Genomic DNA, 21,026 nt, shown 5'->3' with positions numbered 1-21,026 from the left:
GACCTTGCTTCGTTTCTTCAATGTAATCTGGGAAACAGGAAAAATGCCTAATGAGTTGAAGAAAGCCATTACAATCCCTTTCTTGAAAGCTGGAAAGCATCCTACCACAGCAACCACCTACAGACCTATAGCACTCACAAGCTGTCTTGCAAAATCATATGAAACCATTATAAACATAAGTTTGGCATACATCCTTGAAACTGAGAACCTGCTGGACAACCACCAGTGTGCGTACAAGAAAGGTTGCTCTACAGCAGATCATCTAGTCCGGCTAGAACACTAGATATGTGCTGCCTTTCTACACAAACATTGCTGTCTTAGAGTTTTCTTTGACCAAGAAAAGGCGTACGACACAACGTGGCGGTTTGGTATTTTGAGGGACTTAGCAGATTTAGGGATCCGCGGTAGAATGCTCTAATGTCTGGCCGATTTAATGTCTGACAGAACATTTCAAGTGCATTTAGGGACGGTGCTGTCATGTGTATTCATTCAAGAAAATGGTGTACCACAAGGGTGTAACAAGGACTAGTTAAAGTAGATGAAGCTTGGTGTAATGTTAGTCATCTTAGCGGTTAATTGTCATATAATTTGTTTCGGGATTGTTTCGATAAAACAAGAGTTACAGTCGTTTTCTGTAACCATACTCCTTCCGTAGACTGTCATGCATTCACAGCAGACAGGAATTCTGTAACATTTACAACTTTACTGTGAACTAATTTCGACAAGTAAATGAAACTCGGCGTAATTATAGAGTCGTCTTTGCGGCTAATTTCAGTATGATTTTTTCCAAGATATCTACATTGGATTGAGAGCTACAGAGCATTTGTGAGAAACGGGAGACGAAAATTTTATCGTGTCGATGTGACGTGTAAACAGACAGACATCGACCATTGCTGCAGGGTAGCTATAGTACAATTCCACTGTAAATGAGCTTCCTTGCACGCATAAATAGTCTTAAAATTAAAGCGAGCAATGCACTTAACATCCTGAAAGTCCTGTCCCAGTAGCACTGGGGCTCCAATTGTAAATGCCTGCTGCACATCTATGGCTCTTTGGCACGTACAGTGCAGCCCACTTATATTGATACCACATATAATGATATATCGGTTATAACGATTAGTTGACTCCAGAGTATCAACTTATGCATTAGGGCTATGAGAAAAAAGACCATGTATAACAATATTTTATTCACCACATATCGGATATAACGATTGAAGTTCTGTCTTTTGGGCGGCGTTTTCCACGCTGAATAATAGAGAAATTTGCTTTGCTAAGTTCCTCTTAACCGAGACGGGGCGAAAAGTTTGCCTATGCGAGTTCATATCTGCCACCATTACTGTGCAGTGCGTCCTGCCAGCGCGCCGATTGCGAAAGCCACAGAGAGCGTCGCAAGTTGGCGCAGCATGCCGCAAGATGGTGTCAGCTGCTTCGCATCTGCGTCGCCGGCGAGCGTCCAGAGAAAAAAAAACTAGAAGCGAATCGCGCCCGCGCTCTCTTTCTACAATCTTTCTCTCTCCTTCAGCAAGCGCGGAAATGCGCCACGGAAGCAGTGGTAGGTGCCCCGACAAAGCGCAAAGCTGTGTTGCTTGAGATGAAGCTGCAAATTTTGCAAGACTCAAAGTACCAGCTAATGCAGTCGATGATATTGATGGTTCTGGAACCCACGAGCGCTACGTTCATGAACACTAGAACCAGTGACCATGCCGATGAATGGAACAGCGGGATTTGTGCGCCCGGCCAAAACCCTCATGTGTGAAACCGGCACGGTAGCAGCCGCTGACATTACCTAACTCTGGGTGCACGTCGCTACTGGCGTGCTTTGATGGAGGGGTTTCTGAGTGCAGATAGCGCTGCCTCGTTCTGCGAAGAGATATCCGACGGCGTGATCGTTGTCGCGACAGACGGCGGCGTTGTACGACGGAGGTGACGAGATTGTCAGTGGCCAGTCTTTAACACCGACCCCAATGTACACAGAAAGTGTACAGTTGTCGATAGAGTCATTCATTGATTTCATGTGCACTAAATTGCAGCTGGGAGTGTTAGCGCAGCCACTGGACACGATGCACACCGCGGTTGTGAACTTGAAACTTCTGTGAAAGCAAATGCAGATTTCTGATTATTTCAGTGTGCCTAATGCTTGACACACTGTTTAGAGGTATAAATAAACGTTTCATTTTTCACAGCCTTCTTTCTACAACGTCAGTTTTTTTTATCGGAGATGGAAAATTCGGTTTCAGAGCTACGAAGGTATGTTCGGCAGCTGTTCTAAAAAAAAGTTTATGGCAGTCCAGATATAGTGGTGATCGGTTATAACGATAACGATCAGATTTTTCGTTCTTCTTGATATTGTTATAAGTGGACTGCACTGTAGTATATTAGACTATGGCAGCAGCGTATATGGTTCAGCCACATAGTCTTGCATCCAACCACTTGATCCTGTTCATAACCTTGGACTACAACTGGCAAGTGGTGCTTACAGAACATCACCTGTCCAGAGTTTATACGTTGGCTGTAATGAGCCTTCTCTTCAGCAGTGCAGAGCGCTACAAGCTTTTTCCTACATACTCAGAATCCAGTCATCACCGCAACATATATGCTACAACATCGTCACACTGTGCAGCTCACGCTTTCACTACACAAATAAACCGAACATGATTAGACTTCTGCGATATGAGGAATACTGTCTTGATTATCACATTCCTCATGACGTCCTTCAGGTTGTTAAAAGGGCACAACGATTACTCCATGTTGCAAGTTCATACAGTTATGTGATTGGGCATTGACACCTCTAAAGAAAAATGACACCCCACAAGAACACATCATACAAGAATTCCGTGCTCTCTTCAGGGCAAATATCAAATTAAATGGAATTTTGCACTGATGGCTCTAAAACAAAACACGTGGGTGTGGGGGCCATGGCAAAAATTGGGAAACAAACATTTGATTACCACAGCATGCCTCTGTTTACACGGCCGAAGTCTATGCAATGTGGACTGTAGTTCAAAAGATCATTGCTGACAAACACAAAAACGCAGTCATGTACATGGATTCCTTAAGTACTCTGAAGGCTCCACACATAAAATCTTAATGTGAACCACTACTGGGCGATATTTTAAACATGCTAACATCAAACAAGTATGGCAGATCAGTTCGGTTCTGCTGGGCACCAAGACATGTTGGGAATACTGGGTAATGGAGCAGCTGACATATGTGCATCAATGGCAGCGTACAAAAACATACACACAACACTTCCATATAAAGATAGCATCTGTTCAGTTCAGAAGGTTTTGAGGTCAAAATGGCAAAACATGAATGGGACCATTGTACAGGCAACAAGCTATGTCTTACTAAACACTTAATTGGCAGGTGGAAGTCATGCAGTCACCAGCAACGGTTCTATGAGGTGATCTTAGCTGCTATCTTGTACATGTTCCAAAAGCCGACATTCCATTTCGCGTCACGCGATTGGCCTCGGCACGATATCGGTGCAGCCTGGGAGAATTGCGTGAGAAGAAAGCGAATGTCGGCTTTTCAAATGCGTAAAAGATAATGTCAACTTCGGATTGGACATACACATCTTGCACACAATCTTCTCCTTCCAAAAGGAGGCCCGCCAACTTGCAAGAAGTACCATGAACTTGTTACAGTGATACACATGCTAATGACATGTCCACACATCGAAAGACAGAGGTGGAAGTTTTTACGCAATCTACATAACTTACATATACCTTTACATCCTGTTCTAATATTGGCAGATGACCCGCTAGAGCCATTTACTAACTTGTTCAACTTTTTAGATAAAACTGGTTACTTACACTAAATATAATGTAACGCAGGTTTAGCTGCTTTAGCATTGCGTTTTCTGTTGTCTTGTGACTGGCGCAGCATGGCCTTAGTTTCCTTTGTGCCATTAATTCCGAATTAACCAACCTTTTTCACATGTTTTATGATTTTACAAAGAAATGCTTGTGGCATATTGTTTTTTCTTTTTTTTAATATGCTCCTCTTAAAAGGGCTCCTCACCCAGCCTCATTGGAAATTTCGGTTGTACAATTGAACTTGCATGGTGCCTTCTATGAAGCATCTTATTGCTAGAATTTTTCAAATTAATTCGTTATTACCGGATGTATACAGTTGAACCTCGTTGATACAATCCTGTTTCGTGTGATTTGTATGAATTTGTACATTCGCAATTGAGGGGGGAAAAAATGACCCAATACAGCTACACTTCGTTTTTAACGGTTGATACGTTCCCGGGAAACATGATCTTTCAATACTAACGATCAATACATCGCCAAACTGTGAACGTATGATGTTTTCCAGCCACTAGACCTCATGTAAACAGAAAACAGAAAGGCGCGCCGATTGAGAACACTAGCTGTCCGTCGCAGTACTCGCCCATGAAAACACTGGCACCATGAAAAAAACCATGAAAACACTGGCACACACAGAGTTTTCTATTCTGGTACCAGCAACCCCTCGCGGGTTGCGCATGCTGCATTCGCAGCTGTGTCACATCGTGCATGGTGTAGTGCCACTGGAAGCATGCTGCACGCTTTTAATATGCAATAACCCAAATGCGCCGCCATTCCCTGCTGCTGGCAGCATTGTATTGCAAAGCCCACCAGCTCAATTTCGTTTTGGAAATGCTACGCAGTAGAACAACAATGCATGTCTACGGCCACTTGGGCCTCACCAGCTCGACGCACGTTGGCTTCTCCTCCCACAACTATTCGCATCGAGTATGCACGTCAAAACTTACTGCCAAAATGCCCCACCTGAAAGAGCTGCTGACCCAGGCCCTATTTGAGGAACGTAAACATAAGCTTTTCGAAACCGCAAAAACGACAACTTGCGTCTTGGGCCACTCGGGCCCCACCAGCTCGGTGCGTGTCGGCATCTCGTGCTGCAACAATTCATGCAACGCTTTGCGTTACATAGATGTAAACTAAGTTGAAGCTGCCAATTTTTTATTGACTTCAAATCATACATTTTCCTTGTTAGTATATCTTTTCTCACATTTTTTTCTAAAATGTATGAACGAGATTCTACTGTACTCCATTTTATACATGGCAATGCAATGTTGCGGCAGCTATGTGAGTAGTGTAGTCATAGAGGTCTCACTCCATGCCTTTTGCAGGGCATTTGTTTTTGATCTCCAGTCTTTTCTACAAAAGATCTATTTAATTTATTAGAGCTATAACATATGAGTGCAAGTTTATGTCAAATTTGTGCTTCCAGCATAAGCAATGTACTATATTTGGTTGAGAGTGTAGGTGATACACTTTGGCCACTGGTCACTAAAAATGTCACTCCGTTCATTTGGCCATAAATAAATATGGATAACGGACACGTTTCATCTAATAAATATGCTTTATTTTGAGACATAAAAGTATGAGACTGAATTTTACGTCAAATTGCATAGTGTATATCTACATAACTATCTTTCATATGTGGTGTACTAGTTTTTGGTCACGCATTTGAGCAGTGAGAGGGCTCTCTAGCCTTCGTAGCATTGCCTGCTATGTGTGAAACGGAGTCTAGCAGGAATACTCCAAATATTCTGCCAGGAGGTGAGCGTCACTTCCAGCACATTTGCTGCCAGCATAGACATCCCTTTGCCTTGACTAGCATCTGCAACTGACATTCTTTCCCTGCCGTCTCCCATGCCAGAGCCAAGGGACTACTGTAGTTACTCGAATCTAATGCGCACTTTTTTCCGAATAAAATGGGTCCAAAATTGCGTGCGCTTTAGAATCGAGTACGGCCCCAAATCTGTGTTACCATATCGGCATCGGCATTTCAAGATGGCTGCCTCGTGCACACTTCGAGCCTAGCTGCTGTAGCTTCCTCCATGAGCTGTAATATGTGTGCTTAGGTTCCACCGTCCATCTTCCTGTTTTCTGCGTTTGCTCTATCAGCATGGAAGTGCCGACTGTGAAGGCACACCGAGTGTTCATCACTATGCCGCATTTGAAAGGAAAGTGATCACGTGTGCGGAGACTGGCGGAAACCGGGCCGCATCGCGTGCGTTCAGAGTTCCCAAAACTTACGTGCGGGACTGGCGCAAACAGGAGAGGCGTTTTACTCTGGCGGCTGCTGCATAGGCATGGCCGCGCGGCCCCTATCCCGAAAACGATCTGCGATGGCGAAAGTTTATGCATCTAGGCGCACCGCACTAGGTTCTCATTGCTTAGTTCACTTTAAAGTGAGAGGCCGCACAAAGGCCAATTCGCTTGCTCCTGCTACTGCACTTTCTCATTCCATCATTCTGATAAAAGGTATCTGCAGTCATTGAGTTAGACGTGTTCATGTTTGCTTGTGCGCGTGACACCAGGCTTGTTAATTTAGTTATTAAGCGAATGTTTAAAAGTTTATACGGCCGATAAAACTACTATCCTTACTTTTCGTATAGCTGTCTACTAATTTGCTATCGCAATCGATTGCTTCGCCTTTCAGGCAAAACTGCGACTTTATTTATTTATCGCAACTTTAGTGCATTGGTAGTAAATCTTTGTTTTTCCAAATGAGAGAAAGTCGGATTTCTGTATGAAATAATGAGGTGCACGGTATTGTAAAGGACCATACTTTTTTTTTTAGATCACGGCAAACAGGTGCACGTTACAATCGAGGGCTCGTTAGAATCGAGTAAATATGGTATGTCATGCTCATGTCAAGAGCCCTGCCTCCTTTTCTTTAATGCGAAGCATTCTTTGGCTTATCCCAGGCACATCGCACTGAGTAGGTTGGTAGGTTCCTGTCTCACCTCGTTTGAGGCCTCATCAATAAAAAAGAAATTCAAGTGTCTGATGGTGGAATCGAACCTCTGTCTCCCATCACAGCAGCTTGATGCTTTAACCATTAAGCCACAATTGCATGCATTCTTCTCTCGTGCCAAAGCCAACTAGCCCTTTGAGACGTGTAGTGCAGGCATCATATGCCAATTTCTCGCATTATTCCTTCATGGCAGCTAGTGCTTCGAGTCGCCATTGTTAGACTCTACCACCTTCAGGATCGGGATCTTCAGGATCATGAAGGTGACATTGTACCGCCTTCGTGATCAGCCCAAGCCAAACAGGCTTTATTGCGTTTTAATGTAGACCACATGATAGACATAGGTACATATGATTGTATAACACTTAGTTGCAAATGACATCGCAAGCCATGTTTTTCTTGCTTATGCCCATCCAGTACCTACAACTCGGTAGAACCCCGAAATTGGCAGGTTGTAAACTCACGTTGAATGGCTAGAGTAGCAACCATGCTGTCACCATCATATGATCATCATCTTGCTTCTGTCATCACATGCTCGCATCACACATCTAGCTGCCCACCTTACACAAATACTTAAAAGGAAGAGGTCTGGAGTACACAAATACATTGGTCCACCTGGTAACACTTTGTAGAACCCCAAACGATGCTGGATAGCGAGCTACCTGCGAAATTCTTCACATAACATTGATTTCCTCAGTGCATGGGTTTGCATAACACTTTCCAGTGACAGTTTTGTGCATTCTGCATTGGATTTACTGAAGTCATGTGGCATAATCGGTGACGTTGTAGGTAGTACATGTCATATAGAAGTGTCTATGTGTGTGCCCTTGATTCTCTGGCAGGAAGCAAGGCTTCCTCGAGAGGAAGGGCACACAGGCTTTCATTAAAGTTTGATTTCTTCGCACTGTGAAGTAGTTTGATACTTTGCAGACACAATTGTCGGTGTGAGATCTATGCACCGCACTAGTCTGTTTGCAATGTCTAAGCCTGGTGACGGGCCCTTTAAATAGGGTGCTTTTGAATAATGAAACCTAACATTACACTGACTGTTATCAGGCTAAAAGAATGTGTTTCTTGTTATTGGTATGGCTGCTTGCAGGGTTAAAATAGCACTTCCATCACTGGCTTTAGGGAAAGGGGCCATAAGGGACCATAAACCACAGCGCCTAGGAACTTTCAGATTAGAATGTATATTGCAAGTCAGTGCCATGCCTCTTGAAGCGGTAAAACATTTGTTGTATAAATGCAAGTTAGGGAAGTTGGGAACAGTTCTTTGTTTTACTTGTCTGTGGTTGACAGCAGTTGAGTTTTTGGGTTGGAAAAGATTTCTTGCTTGTGCACAGCATCATTTTTGCAAATGGCTTATTAATGCACACTTCAACAGCAACTACGGTTTCCAAAAGTCCGTGTATTGGAGAGTCCCAGCATAGTCCACTGCAGGATTCTCATTTCCTACCAAGCTTTGAGGTTTCACTAAACAGAACAAAGTGCAAGTGCACGATGTTACAGCATAAAAAAAGCATTGTTTCATTCCTTGCTCTCCCCAATCTTGCAAGTTGGTTTTTCTACTGAGAACTGCACACGTACTACCTTACCACTGGGAGTACATTGAAATTGATTACTTATTTGGCACTGCATAGATGTCAGCACTATAGACTTGACTAATATATGAAATTACAACATAGAAAGAGGCTTGTTTGGACCTTTTATGTCCAGTGCAAGCAGTTGTGATGCTGTGTACTGTGCTTCGGGTTAACCTTTTGGAAGATAGAATTATCTGCTAACAACCAACATTCAAAATTTGTAAGAAAATTTGGTATCCACTATAAGAGAAACCTTGTTTCTGAACAAGGCCAAAACCTTGTTGATCTAACAGAAGATCTGCTAAAACTGCCATCACTGGCCATCAGCACAAAGCTCGCATATATCCTGTAATGCAATACCCCTCCTAAAGGTATTGCTGTGGCACTGCAGTGTTATGTTTGTGGTGGTCTGTGGGAGAGCAGTTTCTCCAGCAAAGATTCAGATTGCAGCCATTTGTTGTGTCAATTTCTTGTTCTTGGTGTTTTAACCTAACTTCTCCTTGTTCCTAGTGTGCATTGTTCAGACAGTAGGTGTTGCAACCCAAAAACAGACAATGGTTGTGTTAATGAAAATGTGCATAGCCAAACAAAGGTAAAAGATTAATCTAAAATGCAGGAATGCAAAACTGCAGAGAGGTATTGTCAATCATAGGTAATGTATTATCAATCATAAGTAGGCACAAGGTAATGAAGCTTCCTGGGGCTTTATTTATTTTTTTGCCCCGTTAATTTTTTTTTCTGTTATTTCTCTCTGGTGGTTGTGTGTTTTCTTTTCACCCATCTTTAGTATTATTTGTGTCTAAGCAGCTGTGCTGATCTCTTTCTGTGTGGTTGTGTGTGTGTGTGTGTGTGTAGTCAGCCTTGGAAGTGAGCCCAGAGCAGTTCTTCCTACCTGGTTCTGCATTGGACATGCCTAAGCGACCACCATGGAATCGTTCTATGAGTAAAGAAGCCTTAGAGGCCAGAGAGGCCCAGTATTTTCGAGTGAGTATAATGTTGATTTTTGTCTCTTCCAGTCTGTTGTCATGAACAAGGGCCTGAAATGCCTTCTGTTCATAACTTTGTGCAGGAGTACTTGGACAAAATTGAGAACTCGTTTGCTGATAGAGAGCTGAGCTATTTCGAGCTCAACTTGGAGACCTGGCGCCAGCTTTGGCGAGTCCTGGAGATGTCTGAAATTGTGCTGCTAGTCGCTGATATCCGACACCCTGTAAGAGATGCTCGAAATATTGTTTTTTTACATGTGTGCCTACTTAAGAATTGCCTGTTCGTTGAGCTCAATATATATGGTGATGTTACGATGATGCCGTGTAATCTGGCATGGTTGTGGATTTCATAGGTCAAGGTGCATTATTTTTTAAATGTTAGTTTGATGTTTAATTTATATAGGCCCACCGTAAAGTGGGGCATCAGAAAAATGCTTCCCGTGCTAGCACTGCTATCAGTTTTTGTGTTAAAAGTTGGCATGGCCCATTGATATGTATGACTTGTGGGCAAGAGTGTTTGGAGACCCAAGAGGTATAATGTTAACCAGGTAACTACTGCATATGAATCCTGGAAAAGCGTAGGGGGCAATGAGTATTTATTTTTAAGGGACCTGTTAAAGAGACTAAATTTACACATCATCTCCATACTGATGATAAAAAGAGTAAGAAAATGAAAGAGAGCACAGTTTGTCTGCCAGTTGGAGTTGAATCTACAGCTTCAGCAGATGCATGTAGTTGGTGCTCTACCAGTTGAGCTACAAGATCGGCTGTCCCCCTTCCACTTTCTTTGGCACTTACTGTGTGCTTGTTTATATAAACTAGCCTTCGCGGTGCTAACCGGGGCCGCTTGCAGCCGTGGCAGCAGCTGTGGAAAGTTCATCACAATAGAGGAACATGTTTGTCATGTGGAACGTGTTTTTAGGAACAAGCAGCTGACCAGTACACACTCTTGCACTACTACCAGGTGCCTGCATCATTTGCTAAGGTGTTACTTAACCCTTTCTGTGCCATGCTATTATCTCAAATTCTGACCAAAAATGGCCAAATTAATTTCAAAGTTAAGTTTCCAACATGTTGTGCTTTATCAGAAAGAATCAATTCACTTCTGCTCGCGCTGTCCTAAGATTGTGTGGTGCCATCTACCAAAAGCACTACTAAGCACTGAGGCGAAACTAGGCTCTTACATGGCATTACTAGAAAATGCAAAGTACTGTTGATGAGCCAAGGTCATCCTTGACCAGTTTTACAAGAAACGCTTTGACGAACCCAGCTTGTCTAAGGCACAGAAGGCTTTAAAGGCTAATGTCTTGTTTACCAGTCCTGCAGTTTTCCCATGATTGCTTCGGTAGTATATACTGCTAATTTACAATCAATTTAACCAAACTGAAATTTTATTCAAGCAAAGCTCATATTGGCTCACAAGTTTTGGTGGCGTCGTGGTCATGAAAAAAAAAAACCAGTCGCTCCCAGAGCAGAGCAGCTGCGGGAAAGGGCAGTTTGATGAGTTGACAGCTGGGCTGGTGCTGGAGCGCGAACCATTAGCAAGGATTCTAGCTGCATAGGTGTGCACTCACACCACGCGCACAACCAATCAAAGCTCTTTTACTTCCGCCGGGGAGGGGAAAGGCAAGATAAGGTTTTGCGCACACTGTGCCGGCTTCATTTCCATTGAGTTCAGTCTCGGAAAATGAATGAAGTGGCCATGCGTGGTGCGTTCCCCCGAGGAACAGGCAGCCTTCAACGAGCGGTGGCGAGAACTCGTCCGTGAATGGGCTCGCCGTTGGCGCGCCAATCCAGCCATTTCGCTGGCACTGCACTGGCTTCGTTTCCACTCAGTGCAGTCTCGGAAAAAGGATAGGATGGGCACGTGTTGTGTCCTGAGGAACAGGCAGCCTTCGACAAGCGGCGGTGAGAACTCGCCCATGAAAGGGCTCGCCGTAGGTGCAGTGATCCAGTCGTTAGGGCCGCGCAAGCCCAGGCAATACGACAGCAATGAGGAGATTGTGAGTGGAGGGAGCGGAAGGCCAAAGCAATCTGGCACAGTTACCTGTGGGTTACTTAACCGTGACAAAGGTCAGGTGCACATTTGCGTACCCCCATTTTCTGATAGGGGAAGGGTTCCTAATTTTGTACATAGTTCTTGGCCACGTTGTCGCTATCTCGTGACAGAACACATGCAACATGTGAACATAGCAAATTCAATCTATATGAGGGACTTTCTTGCACTTCAGCATAAACATCATACTATACAAGGTGTTCTCTTGTAATAAAAACAAGTGATTTGAGACAAAATTATAATTTTTGTGGGTCACTGTTATTAAAAAGTGGCAGTCACTAATTTTCTGAATACAATTAAACCTCGATATAACGAACTTCGGTATAACGAAATTCTCAATATGACGAAGTATTTAACTTTTCTTAACCTCTTGTCTATAAAACACCATATATTTAGAACCTCAATATAGCGAAGTGAATTTGTATGTGATTTCAGTATAAAGAAATTTCACTGCCGCTGCATAAAAAATGCTGAGAGGATAAATAGAAACTTCGGCGGACGCAGATGGCCCAATGATTGAATCACATGCGGCTGCTTGCAAACGCACCTCTCAAATCGCGCGCTGCGCGACGAGAGCCGCAACGGATCCGCATCATGTTCCGCATAAAGTCCAAGTGCGATAAGATCCTATCGCGCCCCACGCACTGTGTACTTTAGGTGGGAGTGAAAGAATGCGAGGGTGAGGCAAAAAGATAGTGGCATCCATGGATAGTGGCTTTACGAGTGCTGCCTTCCCATGCGACCAAAGGGAAATAGGGGGAGGGGAGCGAGCCTGCGTTAACGCGATCAATCGCGCGCGAGGAGAAGGCGGAGTGGGAGGTAAGTTCGCACGCGTCTCGATTTCTGGCACGCGTCACAGCCGTAGCTGCGCATGGCTGTAAGCGCGGTTGAGTGCATACGCATCGGCGCACCCTGCTTTAGAGGTAATCTGCCGAGTGTGCAAAGAGTGGCGTGCCAAGGCAGCGTAGCACCACGTAAGCTGTCTTCCCGCGTGTTTAGTATTGGAGGTTGCATCATCCCAGTACGGGCAACGCTATCAGTCGCGGGGGCAGAGTGCACGTGAAAGCACGGCTGGCTTCCCTTAATTAGTACCGCCGATGGGAAAGATATCGTTGACGTAGGTGGCATGAAACTGTATCATTCGTTGCCGGATCTCAAATTTATCGAAAGGAATTGTTTTCTCATTAAAATTTGCTTTTTTCGATTGCACCATAATTCAGAAAATTCTGCGGCCCCTTTCCATGTAAGGAAAGTTGGTTGGCGACTGTACTTATTTGCATATAAGGTCGAATTTGAATGCAACGAAATTTCGATATAATGAAGCAAATTGCCGATTTTACTGACTTAACTATTTACTTTAGCACACGTATTTCTATTTTAGGATGAAAGCCAGTCAGTGGCAAAGCCGTACCATTAAGTAGAAACCTTGGGCGCTATTCTAAACATTCCGCCATTTTCTTCGATGCGTGACGTAGACACGACGCGAATAATATGGCGCTGATGGCCCCATTTTGCTTTCGTAACTTGACATTTTGCCTAAGAAACTGAAATGAAGGCGCTGAACGTAAGGTTATCGGTAAAGCAAAACAGTTTTCCTCTGCAGTAAAAATAAAGCAGCTAGCTCAAAGCGCACTATTATTCCGTCGAAAACGCTTCTCGCTTCCGTCGTCTGCTTCAATAGCTACGATGCGTGTCCCCGGGAAATGGAATGAGTCATCGTATGTTGGAGCCATCGCGCTTGTTTTCTTCCTTGAGACAACATACGCGACCTACCAGAGGTGATGCACGCACGTTCTTGGCCACGTTGTCGCTATCTCGTGAAACGCAAGTGACTTAGCCCGACTCGGCTGGCTGAGGAACGGCCGAATATCACCGATAGCGTTGCGGGCGCCAGAGATATCCACTAGCGTGACACAAGCGCCGGCGCTGCCATCTCTTGTTTACTTCGCTAGTTACAAGTTTGCGATGTTCAACCGATATTATTTCTTATTAGCGCGTTCTTTTAAAAAATGAGGGCCCCAAACACAAATGCCACCACCCGAGGGCGATGCAAGTACTATGAGTAAGCGTTATGAACAAAAGATTTTCATGGCGCCAAACGATGGGGGAAATGTGGCGATAAGCATTCCCACGACCTACCGTATAAAGAGCAACCTGCGCATCCCGTGGTCGCCTACGGCAGCGCGCGGCCGAAGAAATACCACGTTCATTGACACGTACATTGACAGTAGGTCATGCCTACTATCAGTGGTCGTGCCATTGACAGTAAGTCGTGCGCATTCCTCTCGGCTGCCATTGCATATGGCTGCTCATTAGCATAGTTGGCGCGGCTCGTCGCACCAAAAATTAGGGCGGAAAATCTCGGCAATCGCTGCCCAGCGCAACGTTACGCATCGTCAAAATGACTTTTACGAAACAGCCCTTCCTGTGACGCTCCTCACGGGATATTCCTTCAGGCATATGCAAGCTGGCATGGCGCATATATTGGATCGCCACCACATATTCGCGGATGCATTGCACTCGCTTCTGTACGCTACCGCTCACATTTATTGGCACGCGCGAGGAAAGCAGAGACGAGGCGTGGGGCTTGGAGTCTCGGTGCCAACTGATCTTTATTCTTTGTGCGCCGGCCCCCTATCGGCGGCCGGCTGGCTACGGGCGACTGCGGTCAGCTCTGTTCCGCGCTGGCAGCACCGCGGCTTATCCACGGCATTTTTGTGTTCACTACAGCACTCCCCCCCCCAGTGAGAACACGAACGAAACCAACACGACAAAACACTCATGTGATTAGAGGTTGAGGCGATTTGGCGCATTTAGACGTCTGCCACTGCGCGTGTGGTAGTTGCGAGTATCAGGCGTGGCTGCGTTTTCCGCCCTGGAGGAAACCGCTGCCCTGGGACGAGGCACTTTTGTATGGGTTCCAGGCGACGGGTGGAGGTGGGTGTCATGGACTGCGTTTCCATGTACGCAGGTTTAAGTCTGTCCAACGAGACAACCTCCCGCCGCCCCCGCATTTCGATAGTGAACGTCTTCCGTCCACGACGGAGAACCTTGAATGGCCCATCGTACGGTGCTTGTAGTGGTCGTCGTACAGCGTCGTTCCGCAGAAAGACGTGACTACATGACTCAAGCTTGTTGCTCACGTGTGTCCTCTCTGTGGGCTGTCGCGGAGGTGTAGCTCGAAGCTTGTTCATGATGTCACGGAGGCGAGATGCGTAGTCGCTGGCGGAAATGCGAGCTTGCTGTTGGCCAGATGCGAAGAAATCACCGGGCAGACGTAGCGTCGTGCCGTAGACAAGTTCCGCAGCGCTGCAGCCGATATCTGCCTTGCACGCTGTGCGTATGCCCAAGAGCACGATAGGCAATGCTTCCACCCAAGAGTCATGTTCACTTGCCAGAAGTGCTGCTTTCAGCTGCCGGTGAAACCTCTCGACCATTCCATTGCTCATCGGGTGGTAGGCCGTAGTCCTGATGCGTGAGGCGCCGATGAGTTTCGTCAGACTGGCGAACAACGCAGACTCAAATTGGCTTCCTCTGTCCGTTGTAATGGAGGAAGGTGCACCAAAACGACATAGCCAGTGGTTGACAAAAGCGTGAGCAACTGTTTCGGCTGTCATGTCGGGAATCGGGATAGCTTCTGCCCACCGCGTGAAACGGTCGACCAAAGGGAGCAAGTACGTTTGGCCCTGGCAAGGTGTCAATTGTCAATGGTTCGACTGTGTCCATATGGATGTGGTCGAATCGAGTATCTGGCCCTGGAAAAGTCTCAAACGGTGTCACCGTGTGACGCTGAACCTTGGACCGTTGACACCTAAAACGGCGCAGTTCGTCATCGTCGCGTTAAGCGGCCGCAACTTTTGCGAGGTCTATTCCCGTGTGAGTGATGGCATTTACTGGGTTGCGCGACAGAGCATCGGCGACAGCGTTGTCTACTCCTTTTATGTGGCGAATGTCCGTGGTGAATTCCGATATGTAGGACATCTGCCGCAGCTCGCGGGCTGTGTGCGTGCCGCCATCAGATTTGAGGGAGCGTAAGGCGTAGGTGAGAGGCTTGTGATCAGTCATTACAAAGAATTCCGTCCCTTCTAAGTAATGACGAAAGTGCCGGATTGCTGCGTAGACGGCCAACAGCTCGCGTCCGAAAGTGCTGTAACGGTGCTTGATGGGTGTCAATTTCCGAGAAAAGAAAGCGATCGGTTGCCATACTCCTTTGTTGAGTTGTTGAAGGACAGCACCCACAGCTGCGTCCGAGGCGTCGACCGTGACGCACTGTGGGACTCCCGGTTGCAGGTAGGCGAGAAGTGTGGCGTCGGCGAGTTGTCTCTTGATCTCTTGGAAAAGCCGCTTCGGCGTTGTCCGTCCAGAGCAGCTCCCTAGCAGCACCTTCGTGTGTCAACAGCAGGAGGTGGAGAGGGTGTAGAACGGCCGCGCACCGAGGTACGAAACGTCGGTAGTAATTTACAAGGCCAAGGAACTCGCGGAGCTGGCGTTTAGTGGTGGGCCGTGTAAACTTCTCGACAGCTTTAACCTTGTCTGGATGAGGTTGAATGCCAGAGCTTGAAACAACATGGCCAAGAAAAGTCAGCTTCTCGGCACCCAGCTCGCACTTGTCCGTGTTCACTAGGATGCCATGCTCCGCCAGGCGCTGAAACACGGATCGCAGATGCACCTCATGCTCGTCCGGTGAAGTGCTTGTGATGAGTAGGTCGTCGAGGTATGCATGGCAGAAGTCGAGGCCATGCAAAACGCCGTTGATAAAACGCTGGAATGTCTGCCCGGAGTTTCGCAGGCCGAACGGCATGCGTAGGAACTCGAACAGGCCGAAGGGCGTGGTTATCGCCACCTTCAATACATCCTCTGGAGCCACGGAGATCTGATGGTACGCCCGCACGAGGTCGACCTTGGAGAAAATCGCCGCACCATGTAGGCTGTAGGCATCATGAATGTGAGGTACCGGATAGCGGTCGGGCACGGTTGCTTGATTGAGGGCTCGATAGTCACCGCAGGGTCGCCAGTCTCCTGGTGTAGACTTCGGCACCATGTGCAGTGGAGACGCCCACGGACTAGCGGACGGGCGGATTATGCCGAGCTCGAGCATGTGGTCGAATTCCTGTCGAGCTGCTTGCAGCTTTTGCGGGGACAGGCGACGTGGGCGCACGTAAACTGGTGGGTCTGTGGTGACAATGTGGTGGCATACATTGTGCTTGACGGCCGCGCTGGCCTGTGGTGGCCGCGTCAGTTCGGGGAAATCGCCAAGGATGCCGGTGAATCGTGTAGTGCCAGGCGGTGCTACGAACGTGGGGCTGAGGGGTGGATGCCTGGATGGCTTCCCGCGCACTTCTGCTTGTGACATGGGGTCCTGTAAACGCCGGTTGCGGACATTGACAAGCAGTCCGAAGTTGCGCAAAAAGTCCGCTCCCAGGATGGCAAATTTTACGTCAGCCACGACGAAAATCCACCGAAACGTCCTCTTGAGGCCCAGGTCCAGCGAGAGGGAGCGTTGCCCGTACGTCGGTATCGTCGTATTGTTGACAGCTTGCAACGGTGCTGCGCACGGTCGTTTGCGGTCGGCTGGCGACGCCGGCACGACACTAACTTCTGCCCCTGTGTCGACTAGGAAACGAGCACCTCTTTCCCGATCGGTCAGGAAGAAAACCGATGGGCGACTGTCTGGCGGGGCATTTCCCGAATTTTCACAGGGCGACACACAGTTCTGTGCAGCGTTGCTGAATTTGCGGTGGTACCAGCACACCCTACATTGTTGTGGTTGTGATGCGGTACGCTGTCGTGGTCGCTGGTTTCCGCTCGAGTGCAGTGCTGCGACGGTGTCTGCGAGGCGAGAAATTTTCTCTCGCATCTCTTGCAAGGAATTGGTGGACGGTGCGTCTGCATGCACCGACGCGACTGTGGGCACGGCGACAGCCATGAGTTTGTCGGCGAGCTCGGCCATCTTGGCAAGGTCTGTCTCGCCCGACGCCGTGAGGCCTATCCGTACACTTGTGGGAAGCCTTTGCAGGAACAGTTCCCGCACCAAACGACCGTCGCTTGCTGTCGCGTCGCCGGCCAGTTGTTGCATGTGGCGTAGCAACTGGCTGGGTCGGCGGTCGCCAAGTTCGGCCTCTCGCAATAGCTGTTGGAGACGCTCGGGGTCTGTCGGTCTGACACGGCGAATCAATGTCTCTTTTAGCGTCTGGTAGGCGTTCTCTGCGGGTGGCGTTAGCAGTAGGTTCCGCACCTCGCTGGCCGTCGCAGGCGGGAGGTTGCCCACCAGGTGGTGGTATTTGGTGCTGTCAGCAGTGATGCGGCGTGCAGCGAAATGCGACTCAGCTTGCACGAACCGAAGTTCCGGGTCGCCAGTCCAAAACAGAGGTAGCTTGACATCAAGTTCGGCTACTGTGGGGCTGTCGGCGTCGCTTGGCTGATTCATGGCGATCACGTCCGGGTCACCAATTATTGGCAGGCGCGAGGAAAGCAGAGACGAGGCGTGGGGCTTGGAGTCTCGATGCCAACTGATCTTTATTCTTTGTGCGCTGGCCCTCTATTGGCGGCCGGCTGGCTACGGTCGACTGCGGTCGGCTCTGGATGGATGGATGGATGTTATGAGCGTCCCCTTTGGAACGGGGCGGTGGGTTGCGCCACCAAGCTCTTGCTACTATGCTGCCTGATATCCTACCTAGGTTAACCAATGAAAAAAGAAAAGAAAAAAAAACCACTATGAACTAACACGTCCAAATTTTCTGATCCCCTATTGCGAACTGTGTTTTTGTACGTCTCTGTCTTTTGTCGTTTCCCTACTTTTCTTCCACCAATCCTCCAATCGCCTCTTACTAATGTCTATTGCGGACCTGTTTGCTTTACCACTGCTCCCGCTGAACCCAAGGGCTTCAAGGAGGCCAGTGGTACCTAAATCGACCGCTGGGTAGACGTCTTCACATTCTAATAAAATATGCTCCGTCGTTTCCCTAGCTTTCCCGCAGCAAGCACATGCTTCTTCTTCCTTCTTATATCTCGCTTTATAGGTGCGTGTTCTAAGGCATCCCGATCTCGCTTCGAAAAGTATTTAGCTTCCCTTTGAGTTATCATAAATGGTTTCTTTCCTGATTTCGTTTTTTCCTCTTAAGTAGTTACTCATGGCAGGTTTCTTTTCCATTGCCGCCACCCGTGAGATTAATTCAGCCTCTCTAACTTTCCGCTTGACCTTCTTTGTTGCTGTGTTGACCACCCCACAGGCCGCATACTTGCTGGTAAGCTTCCTAGTTCTTTTCCTCCACTGCGAATCAATGTTTTGCCTGTACAGATACCTGAACACTCTCCCAGCCCATTTGCTTTCGTCCATATTCCTCAGCCGTTCTTCATACTCAATTTTCCTGCGAGCTTCCCTCACTTCAAAACTAGTCCAGCCCATATCCCCTGCACAGCTTCATTTGTAGTCTTCCCGTGAGCGCCCAATGCAAGGCGACCCACTGTCCTTTGGTTCCCGTCGAGCCCTGATTGTACCCCCGATTTAAAGCAAACAACCGCATTTCCAAAAGTAAGTCCTGGTACCATTACCCCTTTCCACATACCTCGTAGGACCTCGTACCTATTGTATCCTCATAGCGCTCTGTGCTTCATTATGGCTGCATTTCTCTTCCCCTTGACTGTTATGATTTTTTCCTGTGCTTCCATTATCCATTGCCTTCGTTTATCCATATACCAAGGTATTTATATTCTGTTACCCGAGGTATTTCTTGGCCCTGTATCTCCACTGTCTGTTCACTGTTTTCATTGAATACCATAACACCTGATTTTCTAACACTAAATTTAAAACCTAAATTGTTGCCTTCCTGTCCACAGATATTAGCCAGACGTTGCAAATCACTTTGCTTGTTAGCGAGCAACACAATGTCGTCCGCATAAAATAAACCTGGGAGTTGCTGCTTTATTACTGTACCTGCCTGTTGGTATGAGAGATTAACCCCGATATTACTTCCTTCTAGCTCCCTCTCCATCCTCACCATGTACATCATAAACAGCAGCGGGGATAAAGGGTACCCCTGCCTCAGTCCCTTGTTGATTTGAACTTTCTCCGCGCTTCTCATCCCTTCCCATTCAACGCAAACGGTATTTTCCAAGTAAATCTCTCTCAAAAGCTGTAGACAATCGTTACCTAAGCCTTCCCCTTCCAGAATATCCCACAAAATATTGCGGTCTACGTTGTCGTATGCTCCTGTAATGTCCAAAAAGGCCACATACAACGGTCTGCTTTCTGCTTTTGATATTTCGATACACTGAGTAAGAACAAACAAGTTATCATCCAAACGCCTACCTATTCTAAAGCCATTCTGAAGCTCTCCCAAAATGCCATTATTCTCTGCCCATGCTTGAAGCTTTAATTTGATTGCCTGCATTGCTAGCCTGTGTATTACCGATGTAATGGTCAACGGTCTATACGAGTGAATTCTGTCTTTCTCCCCCTTACCTTTATTAATTAAATTCATTCTACTTTGTCGCCAACTGTCTGGTATTCATCTATCTCTTAAAATTTTTTCCACTGCTTTCACCAGAGCTTCCTTACTTTTTGGTCCCAGTTCATTTATCAGCCTAACGGGAACCTCGTCTAGCCCTGTGGCTGTGCGCTTAGGAATTTTCTCTTCCGCTTTCTTCCAGTTTAAATTTGTCAGCACCAGCTCCTTTTCCACTTGGGTCTCTTTCATGCTATTTTTTTCCTCAAGTACAACCTCGTCATTGCTTTGGAAGGATTCGGCTGTTGCGTTTCGGATGTAATTTATTGCCGCTTCTCCTTCCAGTCTGTTTTCATCTTCGTCTAGGATATGTTGTTGTATTGTTGCTGACTTCCTGCCTAATAATTTTATGTGATTCCAAAATATTCTAGGTGCGGCCTTCTTTTTCTCACGTATTTCTGACAACCAACGTTCACTTTCACCTTTTAATTTTGCTTGCACCAGTATTTGAACCATAGACTTTTTCTCCCGGTATATTTCCCATTTACTGGTTACTTCATCCTGTGGCAACTGCGCCTTCTTTGCCTGCCTGTGCTCTCGAGATGCTTTCTGTCGTTCGACGATCGCTTCTCGTATCTCCTTGTTCCACCAGCTTTTCGGTTTCTTTTTTCCTTTCCAACGAACACGTTGTTTCTCTTTACGTATTTCTGTCGTTATTACACTTAGAAGCTCGCCATATTCCCACTCCTTACTTGGCCACTTGCCAAGTTCTTCTTCAACTCTAGTGACTATATTTGCTATTTGTACAGCGTTCAAATTTGGACTGGCCATTGTGCTTTCCTTGCTCTCTATCCCAACTACATATCCCATTTTCAAAATGATGTGTTTATGCTCACTCCCTATGCTGCTAAACCCTTCCTCATCGATGACCATTTCTCTCAACTTATCATGAATTCCTTCTGTCATCAGACAGTAATCAATGGTCGATTGCCGGTTTCCCACTTCCCACGTGATCTGTCCTTCACACTTAGGCCCTGTATTCATGATCACGAGGTTATGTTGCTCGCAAAGGTCTAGTATTGACTTCCCGTTATTGTCGGTATAGCCATCTAAATCCTGTATGTGGGCATTCATGTCACCTAATATAGGACAATCTCAGCACCATTCCCGAAACCCTTAATGT

At 46.7% G+C, this 21,026-nt stretch overlaps 1 protein-coding gene across 1 annotated transcript in view; it reads left to right on the top strand.

Moving 5' to 3' along the window:
* Positions 1 to 21,026, top strand: part of Ns4 (Nucleostemin 4) — an 80,487-nt gene that overhangs the window by 10,282 nt on the left and 49,179 nt on the right. Inside the window, exons 4-5 of the mRNA XM_065443735.2 lie at positions 9,213 to 9,341; positions 9,427 to 9,567. Of these exons, the coding sequence (XP_065299807.1) occupies positions 9,213 to 9,341; positions 9,427 to 9,567 (270 nt within the window). The remainder of the gene's footprint in view (positions 1 to 9,212; positions 9,342 to 9,426; positions 9,568 to 21,026) is intronic.

Source organism: Dermacentor albipictus, chromosome 1, assembly GCF_038994185.2.
Source record: "Dermacentor albipictus isolate Rhodes 1998 colony chromosome 1, USDA_Dalb.pri_finalv2, whole genome shotgun sequence".
In the NCBI taxonomy this organism is placed as follows: Eukaryota; Metazoa; Arthropoda; class Arachnida; order Ixodida; family Ixodidae; genus Dermacentor; species Dermacentor albipictus.
Note: the sequence above shows the minus strand (reverse complement) of the source record. Positions and strands in the feature narration are given on the sequence as shown.